General features: G+C 45.4%; 1 protein-coding gene across 16 annotated transcripts in view; it reads right to left on the bottom strand.

The window, feature by feature from the left end:
* The window catches only part of TLE1 (TLE family member 1, transcriptional corepressor), a 107,311-nt gene that overhangs the window by 13,082 nt on the left and 74,059 nt on the right, over window positions 1-20,170 (bottom strand). For 7 of the 16 annotated variants that reach the window (XM_033236981.1, XM_033236993.1, XM_033236983.1 and 4 more), the window contains 6 exons: window positions 19,946-19,999; window positions 19,284-19,436; window positions 17,032-17,176; window positions 16,029-16,130; window positions 15,503-15,693; window positions 13,956-14,032 (listed from right to left, as the gene is read on the bottom strand). In XM_033236981.1, the coding sequence (XP_033092872.1) occupies window positions 13,956-14,032; window positions 15,503-15,693; window positions 16,029-16,130; window positions 17,032-17,176; window positions 19,284-19,436; window positions 19,946-19,999 (722 nt within the window). The remainder of the gene's footprint in view (window positions 1-13,955; window positions 14,033-15,502; window positions 15,694-16,028; window positions 16,131-17,031; window positions 17,177-19,283; window positions 19,437-19,945; window positions 20,000-20,170) is intronic. The other 9 variants (XM_033236989.1, XM_033236987.1, XM_033236994.1 and 6 more) reach the window with 4 other exon arrangements.

Genomic DNA, 20,170 nt, shown 5'->3' with positions numbered 1-20,170 from the left:
CTGCTCTGCTCCTTGATCCAAGGGCTGGTTACACAGGTGGCTGCCTTTGGTGAAAAGTCGCTGAGCTAGACACATGTGATTCATGAACTTTCTGTATGTGTATGGTATTTCAATGTTTAAAGTTTAGATTCATTTAGTTATTTAGAGAGAGTCGAGGGGAAGGCTCTTAACCAGTTACCACATTAGATTAGGTCCACAGCCAAATCAAGTGCCCAAACATTGCTGTTAAATGAACCTCTCTCTGGCTCTCTGGCCACATCAACCGTGGTCTTGCCAATCAGCCAGCCTGCAGTCTAGAATGTGTCCGTTTCGTGATCCTTAAGACAGGAATAACAATAAAATATAGAGGTCGCAGGGGTTGCTGTAAGGATTAAAGTGGTAACAGCTGCAAAACGCTTAACACCGCACTTGACACCTGCAGTGAGTCTTCAGGAAATGACAGTATTGTTATCGAACCACCACGACTGAAAATGCTAAGTGAAGACACGTTGAATTGAGGGCTTTATCTCAACCAGTGGACAAGGATGTGGGTCAGGGAATGTGGAAAGGGAGGAAGACGCAGGGTGGGAAACCAGGAAAGCACAAAGGCAGTGACGAGGCAACGAAAAACACAAAATTCATAAATCATCAAAGGTGAGAGTGGGGGAAATGGCATTCAGTAAAGACTAGAATGAACGCCCAAAGAGTAGAGATGGACGTTTGGATAGAATCGTGGCAAACTGCAGGGCAGAAAGTCAGTCCTGGATCCCTCGCTAGGGGCCACACCGTGAAGCCCACCCGCATCTCAGAAAGCCTCAGAACTGAGCCCCAGCCCCCACCTAGCTTTCTGAATCAAGCTCCTACAGATTAGGATCGTGTCTGATTCTGAAGTCTGGTGTCAGAATCAAAAAGAATAAAGCCCACTCGACTTCACAGATTCAAAAATTGAATGAAATAAAAACCCATTAAGAGCAAGGGGCTTTTCATTTACTGGGCACACAGCAGAGGTGAAGGAACTAAAAGCAAAGAGTCCCCAGTGGGCTCCTTCGCAGCCGCGGTGAACTGGAAAACAAGACTGTGTTCCAAGGGAGCAGGTTGCTTTTTCCTAGCAGACCAGGCTCCTCTTCATAAAACTATGCTGTGTTCTGTGGTCACAGGAAAACAGGTGTTTACAGGGTTGTTGGTTTGCTGGAAACAGGAACTGCAGTGGCAGAATCAAGTAAACAATAATGAAGAACCACAGACCCCGGAGATGACGGCTGTGGTCCAGCCCCGCTGCCTATGGATTTGGCACTCTGGATGTGACATCGTTAGCTATATCAACAAGGATCAAAAATCCGATCATGTCAAAACCCTTCATTCGCTCTTCAAGCTCTTTAGGGCTCATGAAGCCCTTTACAATTTAATGTCAACAAGTCTTACTTCATGTGACCTTAAACTCCCAGCCACGTGGGACAACAGGCCAGTCCCCTAAAATACCACATGCTGTCACATCTCCGAGTTGCGCACAAACTGTTCCCTCCTGCTAGAACAGCACTGCCTCCCTCCCAAGTACACGCCACTGCCTCCCTCCCTCTGACTGCCACGACCTCCCCGGCCTTGATGATTCTTTCCCAGGGTCCTAACCTTTCCTACTAACCTCTCTAAGAGTATTTCTCACACGGTGAACATTTCTGTCTTTCCCATTCCAGAGTTCTTCAGGGGTAGGCAGAGGGTTTCACCAGCCGGCACTCTCAATGGATCAGAACACAAGTTGTCTACTGTTACCTAATCACTTATATATTGAGACAGGAAAAGTTGCCATGGTAAGGAAAATCTGCTAAAAAAAAAAGGTGGGCATTCCTCTCTAAACCCCTGGGTTATGCCAGCCAACTTTTCCCAGGCAATGTCTAGCAATTAACCAAATGTCACTAAGAGATGGTAACAGTTTTCCGAAGGGGGAAAGGCAGTCCCTGGAGAGCTGACTTAGACCACAAAAAAGACAATGAAAGCAATGACAATAATGAAGTGAAATCCATAGCTCTACCCTAAGTCAGCTAAATCCAGTGGACACTGGGCCCTTCCCAAGCAAGCTGTGGCAGAAGCAACCACAGGTCACATGGAACAAGCTCCATCCTGCATCCAGGCCCTGGAAAGCAGGACCCACACGGTCAAGTGCAAGAAGTCAGGAGGCACAAGCAATTGCTTCAGTTTAGTGACTAGTAACATGTGGGCACCATGCCTAACTAACTTGAGCCTCATTTCCCCATTTTTACAAAGTGTACTGACAAAACTTAGCCTATGAACAGGACCGCTGAGGTGTGAAGTAAGGAAGCCACATGGGAAAGTACTTCAAGAAAACTATGAAGCGCAATACAGTCAACCTTTGCTTGCCACATCACAGGAGGGGCTCACTATCCCTTACTGTTTAGAGATGAGGGAAGGTGGCACGGAGAGTCTAAGTAACTCGCCCATAACCACCCAGCTAACAAGCGGTAGAGCCAACTCCAGCTCAGCCCAGCTGCAAAAGTGGAGCTGTTAATCTTTTTTTTTTTTTTGAGACGGAGTCTTGCTCTGTCGCCGGGGCTGGAGTGCAGTGGCCGGATCTCAGCTCACTGCAAGCTCCGCCTCCCGGGTTCACGCCATTCTCCTGCCTCAGCCTCCCGAGTAGCTGGGACTACAGACGCCCGCCACCTCGCCCGGCTAGTTTTTTGTATTTTTTAGTAGAGACGGGGTTTCACAGTGTTCGCCAGGATGGTCTCGATCTCCTGACCTCGTGATCCGCCCGTCTCGGCCTCCCAAAGTGCTGGGATTACAGGCTTGAGCCACCGCGCCCGGCCTAAAAGTGGAGCTGTTAATCTTTACCTTAGCTTCCACGTCAGCACTACCTGTGACGCTATCCCCTCAAGAGGGACAACGTGGGACCCACCAGCACAAAGACAATTACCCCACACATCGTGAGCAACATGAGGCATAGCCACATTGTGAGCGTGACTGTGGGGGCTGGGGGAACCGGGCTCCTTATAGAATGGATGAGAATAATGTAATTTATGATTCCGGAAGATACTCTTAGCCTGAAAACTAATAAAGGTGGTGGCTGAGGGGAATAGTGACATGGAGCTCATAAGAAAATCAGAGTCTCATTATTCTAAGATTTTAGAAGAAAGTATAATTTACCTGCTATAGGTAAAACCTCCCTCTGTCAAATTTTTTTAAGGGTCTGCACATCTAACCCATAACATCTACAAAACTTTTCCAGTTTGGCCATTCGCGTATTCTTCCAAATAGAAAATATGCAGAACGGGTATAATTCCTACCTTACTTGGAAGACGGCATTTCTATGTTAACGAAGGGCTTTATTACCAACTAACTTGTAAGTATCAAACTTCAAAGCATTAGGTTGGGAGACTCTTTGTTTCCTTGTTTAGATGCATACACTCTATTTTCATATATTTTTTTAAAGGCAAATACAAAACTTCCTAAAATGGATATGTAGAAGAAGATTACAAGCAAAGAAAACAAGAAACAGATGACCTAAGTTGATAAACAAGGAGCTATTCCAGCCAAAGTCAACATTTAAGATTCTGAGTTCTAGGACCTAACTTCCTCTATCAATTATACATTTCCAAACTTCTCAGTGTGCTGGAGCAGGAACAAGGCTCCTCAACAGGGCAAAGATACAAATGGAGAAACTCTTGGATGAAAAGTAAAACAAAAAGAGGCTTAATATATCGCTATTTCAAAGCTAAACTAAAAAATTCCAGCAAAGGAATTATCACTACAGACAAAAACGAGCATCATCCAAGCAAGAAATATACACACTATATTTATATCCCATAAACCAAATGTCATTTCTGACAAGGCGAAGAGGGAGAGAGAGAAGTCCAGTGAGGAATTATTGTAGCTAAACACAACTGACATCAAAAGGAAGGTCTTCCCAGCTACTCAGGAGACTGAGGCAGGAGGATCCCCTGAGCTCAGGAGTTCGAGGTCACCCTGGACATCCCCATCTCATTTTTCTTTTTAAAAAGGAAGGGCCTCACCTCAACTTAATCTCAAAAAATTAAACTGCATATTCCTATATTATCAGAAGGTAGAAAAACAGAAATTAAACTAATACCCACATGGCAAAAATAAGGAACAGAATGGGCATGTTATTTTTAGCATTTAATAGATTAAAAAAAAAAAAACCTACCCAAATATCACTGAGATGGTCAACTTTATATGTCACCTTGATTAAACTGACTAAGGGACACCAGAGTGGCTGATAAAACATTATTTCTAGGTGTGTCTCTGGGGCTGTTTCTAGAAGAAATTAGCATTTGAACAGTTAACCTGAGTAAAGAAGGTCCCCTCACCAACGCAGGTGGGCATCACTGAGGGCCTGGACAGGACAGAAAGTTAGAGGAGTAGCAAATGTGCCCTTTGCTTGAGCTGGAACATCTACCTGCCGCTGCTCTCGATCATCAGTGCTCCTGCTTCTCGAGCCCCAGCCTGGAGTAGAACTACACCGGCTTTCCCGGGCCTCCAGCTTGCAGACAATAAATCATGGGATTTCTCAGTCTACACAGTCATGTGAGTCAATCCCTCCAAATAACTCCTTCTCCATATCCGTATCTATGGTTTATTCATTCTATTTCTCTGGAGAACCCAGAGTAATACAACCCCATCAAATAAAAAGAGAGCTGAATCAATGTTCACGTCCACTAAATAAGCGAGCTGTGGAATCTAGACACAAACAGAGAAACCGGAAGACCAGAAACAGAAAAAGTGGGGTGAAAGGGGGAAGCCCCTGGCCACTGAAACTTTTTCTTGGCTAAAAGCCTGGAAAGGGTCTCTAATCACTGCTGCAAGTGTTTTCCTATGAGGCAATTTTACCCCAAATGTAGTTAAGATTTTTCTTTTCCCTTTAGGCTCTAAACCAAAAAGGTACTTTAAAGATTTATTTAAACACTAAACAAGTGGGTAGAAGATTTCTAAATTACATGTCTGGCATTAAAACACAGGGTGAAAGGACCTGTAACTACCCTAGACTCTTAAGCCAAACTATGATTAGCCTGAGTTATTACTGACCTCTAGGTGCTAATATATAAGGCAGGTAGAGCACAGCCCCCAGGTACTTAGAGGGAGAACGGCAGCGCTACAGTGCCAGGAAAAAAAAAAAAAAAAGTCTAACTAAACTTTGGAATTTCTCTTACCAGTGATCTCCACAGAGCTCAGGGGAATAAATGTCCTAAAACCAAAAACGAATTCGAGTTATGCTGAACTAAACAATACCAATTAAATCCAGCCTTGAGGGTGTGAAAACAAGCTCAGCGTTACCTCTTCTAAACCAACACTACTTAATAATGCGAAAATGCGAACCAAGGGCCTCCTTGAGAAAAGAAGGAATCACAGGGCCCTACACAATCCTGGACCTGTCTCCCGCCTATTCAAGGCAATGAACATTAGTTTCCTGGGTGTCTGTGCTCAAGGGACAAGACTTCGGGAACTTCCATCCTCCTGGGGAGGAAGTAGATAGAAACATGGCCTGTACACGATTATAATCCAAGCTCAAAGTGTGAGAAGTGTCATAAGATGTTTCATGGAGCAACTGGAGGGGGACCATAGATGGGAAGGCATCCATGAAGGCTTCATGAAGGAGGCAGCAACTCAAGCCGGCTTTGAAGGACAGAAAATACTTCAACAGGAAGAGACCAGTGAGAAGGGAAGCTGCTCCAGAGAGCAGGGGCTGGAGTCATCAGGGAACAGAGACTCGTCCCATTGGGTTAGCACAGCATGTAAAGCACATAGGACAGGACACTGGAAAAGCAGGCTGGGGCGATATTACCCGCAGGCCTTGAATGGCATGTCGGTTTATACAGGTCGAACATCCCGTATCCAAAATGCTTCAGAACCGGAAGTGTTTCCAGTCTCGGATTTTTTTCAGACTTCGGAATATTTACATAAACATAAATGAGTTATCTTGGGGATGGAACCCTATGTAAACACAAAATTCATTTCTGTTTCATACAGACCTTATGCACATAGCCTGAAGGTGATTTTAGTTTTCCCTTGGGGATGCCGAATAAATTGTGTGTTGTGTGTTTTGACTGCACCTTGTCACATGAGGTCAGGTGTGGAATTTTCCATGTGTGGCATGTCGGTACTCAAAAAGTTTCAGATTTTGAAGCATTTTGGATTTTGAATTTTTGAATTAAGATGCTCAATCTGTATTCAACTTTTGAAGACCTCTGTGCAACACATGGCCCTGACAAGTGCTTTACAATAAAGAATAAACTGACAGCAATTTGGTGAGGAAGAAAGACAGCACTCATCTAGGACTTTACTGACAAAACTGGGCATGAGAAAGGTGAGAATTTTAACAAAGAATAAGACTATTAAAAAAAAAGTTAAATAGGGAAGAATCTAACACTAAAATTTGGGCTCAGATGTCAGAGGGAATGGGAATGATGCTTTAACAAAAAGAAGTTAGGGGAGGCTGGAATGGGTATGAGAGGAGGGAAGGTGACCAGGGTGGTTGGGAAACCCTACTGAGATCTTGTCATCTTAACACTGGAAACAAGAGTGTGGAATGCTAGCACTGCAAGTCATCTTGCTCTGTTCCACTCTGATTGACAACAATGTGAAGCCACAGGGCCTTTGCACATGCTGGTCTCTCCACCTAGTGGTTCAGCCCCTGCCCCTGTTGGGTTAATGCAGCTCTGAAAACCCTTCGGCAGGGAATCCCTGCTTGACCCTCCCCAATGGGATCAGTCCCCCATGCCCTGTCATAGGCTTTCTAGAACAGTGCTCCTCTGTAATAGCTCTGTGGTAGCATGGGGGTCTACAATTCTGCATTTGATTTTGTGATTATTTAACTCATGTTCCCCTTGAAGGACTTCGGGATTTGCCACAACCAAATATGCCCCTTTGGTATATTGGTTATTTTGAGCTGAAAACACTTGAGAAATGAGAGATCCAGGAAAGACTTCCTGACCTCTTTCTATACAAAAACAGGTCATAAAATTTCCCATGAGAAAGGTGCCCTCCCTGTACCAGAAACAGAAGAAGAACAGCCTTATCACCAGAGTCTGGGAATCAACACTAAAAGGGATGTGTACAAATAAACTTACCAAAATAACCTTTGTCTCCCACAAGTTTTCTGCCAATATATCTATCTCTTAGTTACCTAACCACCATTTACTGCCTCCATCCCAAAACTCTTTCTTGTTATGTCTTCACAAATTTGTCATTTCTTTGTATAAAAGTGATACAAGGCTGGGCATGGTGGCTCATGCCTGTAATCCCAGCACTTTGGGAGGTCAAGGCAGGTGGATCACCTGAGGTTAGGAATTCAAGACCGGCCTGGCCAACATGGTGAAACCCCGCCTCTACTAAAAATACAAAAATTAGCCAGACATGGTAGTGTACGCTTGTAATTCCAGCTACTTGGGAGACTGAGGCAGGAGAATCGCTTGAACCCGGGAGGCAGAGGTTGCAGTGAGCCAAGATTGGGCCACTACACTCCAGCCTGGATGACAGAACGAGACTTTGTCTCAAAAACAAAACAAAACAAAACAAAACAAAAACAGAAAGTGATACAAGCTGCCTGCTCTGGACACTTCTTCGGGTCTTCACTTCCTTGTGAAGACTCCCATGTACACCAAAATTCTTAATAAGACTTGCGTGCATTTCTCCTGTTAATCTATCTTATGTCAGATTGATTCTCAGGCCCAGCTGCAGACTCAGAGGGCAAAGGAGAATTTTTCCTTCCCTGCAGCCCATCCTAGGCTGTGAACTCCCAGTGGGGCCCCCTATGCCTATGCAGGAGGTCTCAATAAAATCCGTGAAAGTGTGGATGGAAAGGAAGTGACAGGGTCTAGATCTTAGTGAGCAGATGATGTGGGAACCCTAAATCATGGCCCACGAGAGGGCTGAAGCACCAGACAAATTCTAGCCAGAAGAGAAGCCTCAGGGTGCTGTGGGGGTCTCCAAACACTGAAGAGCTGCCATGGGGATGACGGATTAGCAGTGTGCTGTGTGGTCTCGGGGGGTAGGAAAGAGCCAGGATTGATGGGTCAGAGTTCCAAGGAGACAGATTCAGCTCAAAGGCTAGAAGAGTTTTCACAGAGCCATGGAAAATGCATTGCTCTGGGCAGCAGCGGGTCCCCTGTCCTTGGACAAATGACACACACGGTCAGAGGCACATAGTCACTGTACGGGTTCTCTTAGCAGGCTTGAACCATGCATGAGCATTTATACTATGTTAAAGTCCCTCCTGCCCCAACTGAACTCTTCTGGCGGTAACACTCAGGAGGCACTCATCCATCTGCAAGCTCTCTCTCTCATCCCTCAAGCTCTCTCTCTGTGCATGACCCAGCCTGTCCCTCCCCAGTTCCCTGGGAAACTTAATGCTTCCTGCATGTGCTTCAGCTTTAGCTTCACCCCACGGAAGTCTTTCTGACTCTAATTTTGGTCACTTATTTACATGTCTCCCTATCACCCACTGCTCTGCCTCAAGAGCACATATCACAAGTTAAACTAGGAAATTTACTCTTCTTTTAATGACATCATCAAGCCCCCATGGGCAGAAAGGCTGAGAGCACCCTCTTTCCTGAAGCACGCCTGGCATCGCACATAAAGCCTGACAGTTCACACTCAGTCTATGAATGGCAACTGTGCCTTCTGTCTGCCTCACCCAAGCATTCTTTCCATGGGTATTTTTCAGAGAATTATTTGTATAACCTTTAACGCCTTGTTCACTCTACCCTGGACACACGAGTTGGTCCTCATTTCTCTTAAGTGCCTCAGACCAGCCCTACTCAACGTGTGGTCAGCAAACACTGGCTACTGTTTGCAGTGAGATGAGTGTAGTCATCAAGAGTGCGCACAGCAACCTGAGGACTTAGGGCTGTTGACTCTTGTAACAACAAAAAATGGACTTGGATTTTGTATCTTTTTCCTCCTACTCACTTGTATTGTAGGTTACAAATGTCTCCATCTTTGATTTACTCAGGAAAAAACTGGTCACCATAAATGGTTTGAGCAGCAATGCCTCAGGCAATATTACTTTACTAAATAGTAAGAACAGCAAGTTCTCTCATACTAATTAATAGATTAATATGGGCAGTCATATGTAGAAAGCTGAAACTGAATCCCTTCCTTACACCTTATACAAAAATTAATTCAAGATAGATTAAAATTTGAAATGTTAGACCTAAAACCATAAAAACCCTAGAAGAAAACCTAGGTAATACCATTCAGGACACAGGCATGGGTAAGGACTTCATGACTAAAACACCAAAAGCAATGGCGACAAAAGTCAAAATAGACAAATGGGATCTAATTAAACTAAAGAGCTTCTGCACAGCAAAAGAAACTACCATCAGAGTGAACAGGCAACTTACAGAATGGGAAAAAATTTTCCAATCTACCCATCTGACAAAGGGCTAATACACAGAACCTACAAAGAACTTAAATTTACAAGAAAAAAACAAACAACCCCATCAAAAAGTGGGCAAAAGATATGAAGAGACACTTCTAAAAAGAAGACATTTATGCAGCCAACAGACACATGAAAAAATGCTCATCATCACTGGTCATCAGAGAAATGCCAATCAAAACTATAATGAGATACCATCTCACACCAGTTAGAATAGAGATCATTAAAAAGTCAGGAAACAACAGATGCTGGAGAGGATGTGGAGAAATAGGAACACTTTTACACTGCTGGTGGGAGTGTAAATTAGTTCAACCATTGTGGAAGATAGTGTGGCAATTCCTCAAAGATCTAGAACTAGAAATACCATTTGACCCAGCCATCCCATTACTGGGTACATACCCAAAGGATTATAAATCATGCTGCTATAAAGACACATGCACACATATGTTTATTATAGCACTATTCACAATAGCAAAGACTTGGAACCAACCCAAATGTCCATCAATGATAGACTGGATTAAGAAAATGTGGCACATATACATCATGGAATACTATGCAGCCGTAAAAAAGGATGAGTTCAGGTTCCCTTGCAGGGACATGGATGAAGCTGGAAACCATCATTCTCAGCAAACTATCACAAGGACAGAAAACCAAACACCGCATGTTTTCAATCATAGGTGGGAGTTGAACAATGAGAACACTTGGACACAGGGTGGGGAACATCACACACAGGGCCTGTCAGCAGGTGGGGGGCTGGGGGAGGGATAGCATTAGGAGAAATACCTACTGTAAATGATGAGTTGATGGGTACAGCAAACCAAAATATCACATGTATACATACGTAACAAACCCGTACATTGTGCACATATACCCTAGAACTTAAAGTATAACATATATATATTTTATATATATAAATTATATATATATATATTACACATACACACATAGAAAGAGAAAGAGAGAAGGAGAGAGAGAGACACAGTAAGATTTTATACAGCCCAGACCCTGGCAACAATGGCAAAGCTCATTTTTCCTTCTGATATTAAGTCTATCTTCCTCACATAATATGGCTCAAACATGAAAGAGAATTCTAAAAAATATATCTTAGGCCGGGCACTGTGGCTCATGCCTGTAGTCGCAGCACTTTGGGAGGCCATGGCAGGAGAATCATTTGACCCCAGGAATTCGAAACCAGCCTAGGCAACCCAGGGAGACCCAGTGTCTCTAAAAAATAATAATAATAAAATAAATTAATAAAATAAAGAGAGAGATTTTAATTATTTTAGAGAGAGCAATGATTGCTCAGATCCAAAGGCCAACGGCCACTTTGACCAAGATGAGAAAAGTACCCTGACATAGTCTCACAACATTGGCCACTGTGTCCACTGTCCTTGTCCTTAGGCACATTGTGATTCTAGTTTGCACAGCTTTGAACACAAAGAAATGCAAGGTGCTCACAAGCCAAGGACATCAATACTTAACTCTAATAAGCACGATGCTACTTCTATCTTACAACTGATCCTGTTCACACACACACACACACACACACACACACACATATAAGGAACAGAGTCCAATTTAACTGTGCCCACCCATCAGCCTTCCACCCTAGCATCACAGCTCATAGCTCTGCTCACCCGCCTTCCCACACTGCATCTTCAATTACACCCAAGGTAAGGGCTTAGCAGCTGAACACACACCCCGTACCTCTAACTCTTTTTTTTTTTTTTTTTTGAGACGGAGTCTCGCTCTGCCGCCCAGGCTGGAGTGCTGTGGCCGGATCTCAGCTCACTGCAAGCTCCGTCTCCCGGGTTTACGCCATTCTCCTGTCTCAGCCTCCCGAGCAGCTGGGACTACAGGCGCCCGCCACCTCGCCCGGCTAATTTTTTTGTATTTTTTTAGTAGAGACGGGGTTTCACCGTGTTAGCCAGGATGGTCTCGATCTCCTGACCTCGTGATCCGCCCGTCTCGGCCTCCCAAAGTGCTGGGATTACAGGCTTGAGCCACCGCGCCCGGCCGCCTCTAACTCTTGAAGCTAACTTTCCCTAAGGGTCAGCTGAACTTGGCCTTATTTCCCTATTATTCCACCAAAGGTTCATCAGTTACTGGTATTACTGCTTCTCATCACAACTTTACCGGTTTGCCCTTTATCCACTCACCAATCTGTAGAACACAACAGCTACAACACCGCTGGCAACCACAGACAGGAAATGCTCACAAGTGCCCCAAGGACCTCCCAGGCTGGAAGCAGGGGGGCATTCCCAAATCCCCAAGAAAACACACCGGGTAGTAACTAGTCCATGGGTACTCAACTGGAAGAGAACTACCAGCTAAGTGAGCATTGAGCAATACTACCCCTGACTCCCTTCACTGGGCACAGATGTCATCTTAAATTCCTAACATCGCTACGGATTCCTAGTGTAGACAAAAACCTCATTTCATCATGAATCAAATTATTGTGAAAGAGATATTATAATACATGAAAAGTAGTGCAATGGGAATCGCCTTTACTATCCTAAAAAGCAGGTGACAGGGTAAGAAATTCAATTTTATCTCATGCTGGTGGTTTATTTGAAACAAGGCTCTTATCAAAACCACACCAAGGATGACAGGGCAGCTGAGTGGACTGCTCAAAATAATTCACCATGCTGGGTGTAGTGGCTCATGCCTGTAATCCAAGCACTTTGGGAGGCCAAGGCAGGAGGACCGTGTGAGGCCAGGAGTTTGAGACCAGCCTGGGCAACACAGGGAGACCCTGTCACTACAAAAATAAATTTAAAAATTGGCCAGGTATGGTAACAGACACCTATAGTCTTAGCTACTCAGGAAGCCAAGATAGGAGGATCGCTGGAGCCCAGGAGGTCGAGGTTGCAATGAGCTATGATTGTGCCACTGCATTCCAGCCTGGGCAATAGAGCAAGACCCTGTTTCTAAAAATAAAAAACTCACTAATGTGACGTGCAAGTGACGTACTGATAAAAGCTGAAAGCAACCACATGAAGGCAAGGGTATGACAAAAACAAACTGAAGGCCTAAGACATGTAGCACCCGTACCTTTATTGAAAAAAAAAATCGGCTGGGCGCGGTGGCTCATGCCTGTAATCCCAGCACTTTGGGAGGTTGAGCCGGGTGGATCACCTGAGGTCAGGAGTTCAAGACCAGCCTGACCAATATGATAAAACACCATCTCTACTAAAAATACATTGAGCCAGGCATAGTGGCTTGCGCCTGTAATCTCAGCTGCTTTGGAGGCTGAGACAGAAGAACTGCTTGAACCTGGGAGGCAGAGGTTGCAGTGAGCAGAGATCGCACCATTGCATTCCAGCCTGGGCAACAAGAGTGAAACTCCGTCTCGAAAAGAGAAGAGAAGAGAAGAGAAGAGAAAGAGAAGAGAGAAGAAAAGAGAAGAGAAGAGAAGAACAACTAAATTTGCAAAGACCTGCCATTTTTTCTTTTCTTTTCGAGACAGAGTCTCCCTCTGTCGCCCAGGCTGGAGTGCAATGGCATGATCTTCACTCACTGCAACCTCCGCCACCCAGGTTCAAGCGACTCTCCTGCCTCAACCTCCCGAGCAGCTGGGATTACAGGCACATACCACCATGCCCAGCTGATTTTTGTATTTTCAGTAGAGACAGGGTTTCGCTACGTTGGCCAGACTGGTCTCAAACCCCCGACCTCAGGTGATCCACCCACCTCAGCCTCCCAAAGTGCTAGGATTACAGGTGTGAGCCACCGTGCCTGGCCTCTGCTATTTTCTATCTTAGGAGAAGGCAGAGTTTTGCTGCTAAGCAAAACAGACCTTCACATTTCAATTCTGCTGTTTAAAAAATTTAAGAACTTTAGGAATTCTTTGAAACCACACTTCTAATTACTAACATGATGAAAAGGAAGCAATTTTTAAAGTGACCCAGGAAGAATAGCCAACTGAGTTTTTTCAAATTCCAATGCTTTTGTGCACTGAACACAAAATGAACGTTAACTTTTCCTGCTTCCCCACGAAGCCACTTTGCTTTTTATAATTCTAGATCTCTCGGAGCACTCATCAAAACTTTACTTGGGGGTAAACCCGGGGTGCTGGCATGCAACACAACCTACCCTTCAAGTAACTCTCGTTTGCACTAAAATAAGAAAAAGGTGGCACGGAGCTGGGTAAAGAGATGACACATTTCGAATGTCTAAGCCTGCAAGAGTTTGTGACAGCTGACTGCCCACAGCACAGCACAGCTGGGAATCTCCAGCAGCTGCCCTCTAACCAAATGGCAGAGCAGAACAGCTTTCTGAGGGGTCAAGCAAAGAGGGCCAGACACCTCCAGCGCTTTCCTCCCACCTCGTCCTCATCTCCAACAGTTTCTCTCTAGAAATAACTGAACTTAGGAGATCACCCCCAGGGAGAAGACAGAGGCATGACACCTACAAGTTGCCTATTTATAGAAAGTGTTAACACTCCTCAGGAAGACACCAGAAATCTCCTTGGAAACGCCCAAGCCTGTACTCCCTTTGGAATTCTAGTCTGCTAATACCAATGACTGAGTAACCACCTTTAAAACAAAACCAAGGTCTTTGAGGTACTTACGGTTTCCCCCCTGGGATTCCTGCCAGGTTTGGAGGAATGGTAGGTACTCTCATGTGAGGGGGAGGATCAAACCCCACCTGGAGACAAAAATAAGGCATTGCAGACTCAGTTTATTGCAGCAGGCACTTTGTGAACATCAATACCTTTCATTAGAAACTCATAGATCCCCAAAGCAACTTCAATGGGAACAGTAACATGGCCTAGTGTTTTTCTTCTTAATTACTATGCAAGAGGTAATATAAGCACCTCTGAACGCCACAAGACCCACTTCCTTTTTGGGAGGTAGAGAGGAGATGTGATCTATTTGCGCACTGAGAACCACTTCCCCATGGTAAATACCTCCCTTAGACTGGCAAGCAAGTTCACAGAGCAATATGTTGTATTAAGATTTCTCAACCTCAGCACTATTGACATTTTGTGCCAAACAGTTCTTTTCTTTGTTGGGGGCCATCCTGGGCATTGCAGGATGTTGAACAGCATTCCCCTACTGTTGATGTGCCAAGAGGAATCCACACCTGCCCCCTCCCACCCCCAGTTATGATAATCAAAAGTGTCTCCAGATATTATCAAATGTCCTCAAGGAACAAAATCATCCCCAGTTGCATACCACGGGTCTAATTTAATGCTTAAGCATTCATACATGGATTCCCTACTTTGTGCAGCATAAGGATAGCTAGCATCTATTCTCTCAGCTGACCACCTTACTTTTCAACACTTTTGCCCGCCACTGCACAGCCTCTCCTGCAAGTGCAGTATCAGGAAAAACCAATGAATCTTAACATCACCGCAAACTAGTGGAGGTAATGCTATGTGAAGAGGGGACCAGAGAGAAAGGTGTGGGGCGTTTTTCAAACAGCCAAGAGAAATGATGGTGGGATTTTATGCCCTTAATGCAATCAGTGATTGCAGAGCCAATTCTACCCTTCAAATGCAGTTTTGTGTCTTCTTGGTCAAAAATTAGACCATTTGCACAGTGGTAAGAGGCAGGGCAAACAGGCCAACCTGCCCCTGTGGTTCAGTCTGTCCAGAATTCTACCTGTTTACAGAGACCACTGCTTATACATCAATCACGCTATTGGGTTTAAAGTGTAGCACAGGCATAGAAAGAGAAAGCAATGGCTTCTCAGACATTTTTTCCTAAGGTTTAATGAGGAAAAAAAAGTTCAAGAAAATGAATGAAAAGGCTTCTGTGAACCACTTGAATCATTTCATCACCTTCAAATAAAAAAAAAAAATCGACTTTGGTGGGAGAAAACCAGATGTCCCCTGAACCACTGAAGGAGCTTCTAAACATTGCCTTTTTCATCCACAAAAACAGTAAAACAAAAAAACGTTTGGCTCTCACTTAATGAAGCAGCGTGCTGATGAAAGCTGACAAGAGGAAGGCAAGTGTGTGGCTGGGACACTGGGCGTCTTTGTCTCCGAGGTGTGTGGGGCTGGCTGCTCCTGCCCATGCAGCACAGAGAGGCCTGGCCCCAAACCTGACAGCGCTAAATGGAGCATGCAGCATTCCTAACCCAACCAGAGCCCACCCCACAGCGGCCTACCATGGGGGAGCGCCCGTAGGCCACCACGGCGGCTGCGGCAGCTGCGGCGCTCATCTGGGGTGACATGTTGTGTAAACTGGCATAGGCAGCGCCTGGGCTGGTCAGCTCGCCGTTCATGCCAGCGTGGGGGACCATCCCAAAAGGAGCAGGGTATGGGCCGGGAACTGCCAGGGGTGTCCTCAAGCCAGCTGCTGAAAAGAAACACAAGCCACACATCACTCAACGGACCCACTCCATCAAACCTGACCAGCAAGTCTGGCCTCGTCATTTGTTAGTGTCACTCACGGGGAGAGAGAAAGAGGGAAGGCTTCTGGGGGAGGGGGGAAATCACCTCCAATTTTTATACACTGGATCCCTCCTTCCCCAGAGTGGAATTCATCTCCAGGAAAGAAAAGACTCCAGGGGAAGCACAACCCACACATTTTCTTATTCGTGTAAGTAGCAGCACCGGAAGCCAGGGGAATTAAGCGTATTACCATACCCAATTTACAGAGGGCAAACCAAGGCACAGACACTAAGTGTTTACCTGACTTAATCTCAAAAGAAGATTTTCTCGATAAAATCCAAGATTTCTCTTTCAGTCCGAACTTTCCATTCCCTGGTACCAATTCCAAATGAAAACCCAATCCTGGATTTACGTAAACCAAAGCACGGGTTTAGGAGGAAGATTCTGTTGCCTGTTTTCCTGTGGGCCCAGGTTGGTGCTTTTCTCCTTTCCCATCGGGGGATGTCAGGTTGCAAATTAGGAGTTTTTTAAGGGCTGGAGTCGCAGGGAAACCCTCCTAATTTCTACTGAAGGAGAGACCACTGATTCCTGAGGCCTCCCCTGGCAGAAAACCAACCAACTACAGTCTGCAAGGAGCACGGTTGGGCCGGCCAAACCACTGTTTCAGCCAATATTAGCAAAGTCAGACGCACAATGCTAGTTAGGTGGGGAGGCCTGTGTTCAAAATAATTATCAGAAACTTTCCTGAAGTCCCTAGGATTTGAATTATTTCAAAATAAAAGAAGGCTGGGCAAGGTGGCTCATGCCTGTAATCCCAGCACTTTGGGAGGCCGAGGCGGGCAGATCACCTGAGCTCAGGAGTTCGAGTCCAGCCTGGCCAACACGGTGAAACCCCGTCTCTACTAAAAATACAAAAATTAGCCCAGGCGTGGTGTCAGGCTAATTTTTAAGCCTAGCTCTTTGGGAGGCTGAAGCAAGAGAATCGCTTGAACCCAGGAGGCAGAGGTGGCAGTGAGATCGCGCCGTTGCACTCCAGCCTGGGCAACAAGAGCAGAGACTTCGTCTCTAAGAAAAAAAAAAAAAGAAAAGCTGAATGTAAACAGTTGGAGACTGAACAGAGTGCAGCTGCTGAAACCCAAGGACAAACATCTGTTTCTTATCACGGCTTTTTCAGAGCTAGGAAGGAGGGCGGCCCTAAGTACATTTCATAGTTGTAGGGCAACTGCATCACAACATTAACAGACAACAAATCAAGCTGGGAATGGGAGAAACCAAACAAAGCACACAAGAGGCGACGCTCTACCCGCTTGGTTAATGAGGGGGTCTATGGCTGGAGGCTTGCCGAGGCCTGGACGGAGGCCTGGAGTGGCGCTGGTGCCCGGCGTTGGCATGTCGCTCCGAGGCGTTGGTGTGCTGGATTTCAGAACAGGCGTGCTGGCTTTTTCATGCTGGTGTCATTAAACAAATTAAATGAGTATTATTTTTAATCCAAGCCATATTACACAATTTATCACAACAGCAGCTGGGACACTGGGCACCTTCTAGCTACTCCCTCAGCCAATTTTCATAAATCCACACAATGTTGACAGCATTAACTTGTGAGCGAGAAATGTTGACCTTTCCTCTTCCTGCCAGAATTAAAACTCGAGCTAGAGACACAGAACATGATCACACTTCTTCCTCCGCAGATTTTATTTTAAAAGTATTTTCCATCAGGCTGTGGACTTTGGGTCGATGCCAAGTTAGAAAGATGACCACCCAGAGAATATTTCCCAGGCACTCAGAAACACATGCCCCGGCCACCAAGAAAGTCCAAGGAAGACCCCTTTTCAAGTCTCCTTTTTAGGTAGCCCTGGGGTTGAGACAAATGGTGAGAGAGAGTGGGGCCAGTATCTCAGAGACAAAAGCCCCAGGGCTAGCCTTACCAATATGCCTAAAAAGAACGACACTTTGGAGTTAAGTGTCACCGCCCACTTGCCTACATAACCGAAGTGGACCCACCAGTGCAGAGCAGAGACGGAACACCAGTAAGGGGCCTTTCAGAGTCCAGACAGTAACGGGGTTACAGTGCACCTTCTCTGGCTTTTCAACCTTTCATGTGCTTTACAACACAGTCCAAGAACCCATACAGTGTGGCAAAGAGCACAGGCTAAAGAGAGCTCTTTCTGATCATGAGCCACAGCTGTGTAGCCTTAAGTTATTCATTCTCCACAACCGGTAAAACGGGATAATGCCTACAGGGACCAGGTAAGGATTAACTGCAGGGTTGTTATGAAATGTTATTGTTAAAAGATGACGCAGTCTACCAAGTTTGATTGAATGAATGACCACGAATGGGTTCTGATGCACCAGTTCCTGGCTTCCCCTGGGGCCTCCTTTGTGCATCACTGATCTGACGAGCTCCATAACATCGGGGCATGCTCTATGACATGCTCCGATATTAGGGATCAGTCTACCAGATAAATGGTCAGCCTAAGAAAATGAAGACTTAAGAATCTTGGAAGTTTGAGGCCAGGTGTGGTGGCTCACACCTGTAATCCTAGCACTTTGGGAGGCCGAGGCGGGCAGATTGCCTGAGGTCAGGAGTTCAAGACAAGCATGGCCAACATGAAACCCTGTAACAAGCCGAGATTGCACTGCACTCCAGCCTGGGTGACAGAGTGAGACTCTGTCTCAAAAAAAAAAAAAAAAAAAGGAAGAAGAAGGCAATGAACATGGATGCGTGTATACCCTCTCTAATGCGTGGTGGTACCAGGCGTGGGGCGTGGTGATGGGCACCTGTAATCCCAGCTACTGGGGAAACTGAGGCAGGAGAATCGGTTGAACCTGGGAGGCGGAGGTTGCAGTGTGCCGAGATCACACCACTGCACTCCAGCCTGGACAACAGAGTGAGATTCTGTCTCAGAAAGAAAAAAAAAAAAAAAAAATCTCAGAAGTTTGAACCATTTGTCAACTGGGAAGTTTCAGAGAGCTGTGTGGCAAGGACATATCCCCCAAGTAAGAAGGCAATGAGGCTGGGAGTTGCGGCTCACACGTGTAATCCCAGCACTCTGCGAGGCCCAGGTGGGTGGATCACCAGGTCAGGAGTTTGAAACCAGCCTGACGAAACAGCGAAACCCCATCTCTACTAAAAATACAAAAAAAAAAATAGCTGGGCATGGTGGCGCGCGCCTGTAATCCCAGCTACTCAGGAGGCTGAGGCAGGAGAATCGCTTGAACCCAGGAGGCAGGAGTTGCAGTGAGTCGAGACTGCACCACTGCACTCCAGCCTGGGTGACAAAGTGAGATTCTTGTCTCAAAAAAGAAGGCGGCAGCGGCAATGAACACGGATGCGTGTATACCCTCCCCCTAATCGTGGCTGAAAAGAGATGACTCAAAGGGGAAAAAGTAAACCCTGAATGATGACAAAGAACAGAAGGATGAGTTTCACTAGTAAACTCTTAAAAATACAACCCTCAAGCAGCAAAACCCCTACATTTCCAATACTTCAGGGTCCTCCAGTCCACAATGAAACATACACGGCCAAACAGGCAAGTGTCCGTTTTCTTTACCTACCAAGCTCATTTCTTTGGATTTCAAAGAAGTGGAACTTGCTGAGGAGGCCGTGGAAGCTGGGCTGCTGGAAGCATCCTTCTTTAGCAGGCGGTTTTTGTCGATTCCATTTTCCCGGGGCGAGTGGGCAGGGCTTGCTCGCGGAGAAGACGGGTCCTCAACAAGCATAATCAAAGTTTTCGTGATTTAGCTTGTAACAGACAGACCTTTCCTTTTCCACACTCATTCTCTAAATTTAAGGACAGTGCTGAAAGTCCTTCAGGTTGGGGGTGTACGAGGTGACCAACACCATGTTATAATGAGCAGCGTGGTCTCCGCAAACATACCCGCAAACATGCCATAAAAAACAACCCCACAGTCATATCCCTCTTTGTGCCTCAGGCTTAAGAACTTTGCCTAGAGGGCATTGGAAGGAAAGGGGAGCCAGACATCCAACTCAGGCATTCAAAATGTCTACGGAAATATCTTTTTTTTAAAGGAAATAAAATTCTATGTCAGTTAGACCATTATTGCTCCATACATGAGCAACCATTAACTTCTTAATGCAAAAAGTTGCAAGAGGTCCCCCCACTGAGGGGCTCTACTTCCTTCATTCACTGTTAGATTATTTTCATAACATTATTCAAATCATTCTGAAGATACACTTTGATGAAAAGAATGGTTACCTCATTAGACACATCCACAACTAAGTTGTCATCGCTTTTGTCACCATCACTGTCCTGGAAAAAAGAAACATTAACGCCATTTACTAAAAGCTAAGAATGGGTTTGGGGCACAGATTTCTTTCTATAGTTCTTGGTAGCAGACAGACAAAAAGACTACCTGGGACAGGCCTGCAGGCTCTCTATCAGTTTGCCAGCCCTAGTAATTATTATCATCTTCCCGCTCTT

Source organism: Trachypithecus francoisi, unplaced genomic scaffold (assembly GCF_009764315.1).
Source record: "Trachypithecus francoisi isolate TF-2019V2 unplaced genomic scaffold, Tfra_2.0 Lachesis_group16, whole genome shotgun sequence".
Lineage (NCBI taxonomy): Eukaryota > Metazoa > Chordata > Mammalia > Primates > Cercopithecidae > Trachypithecus > Trachypithecus francoisi.
The sequence above is the reverse complement of the archived record's forward strand: the minus strand, read 5'-3'. Positions and strand labels throughout refer to the sequence as shown.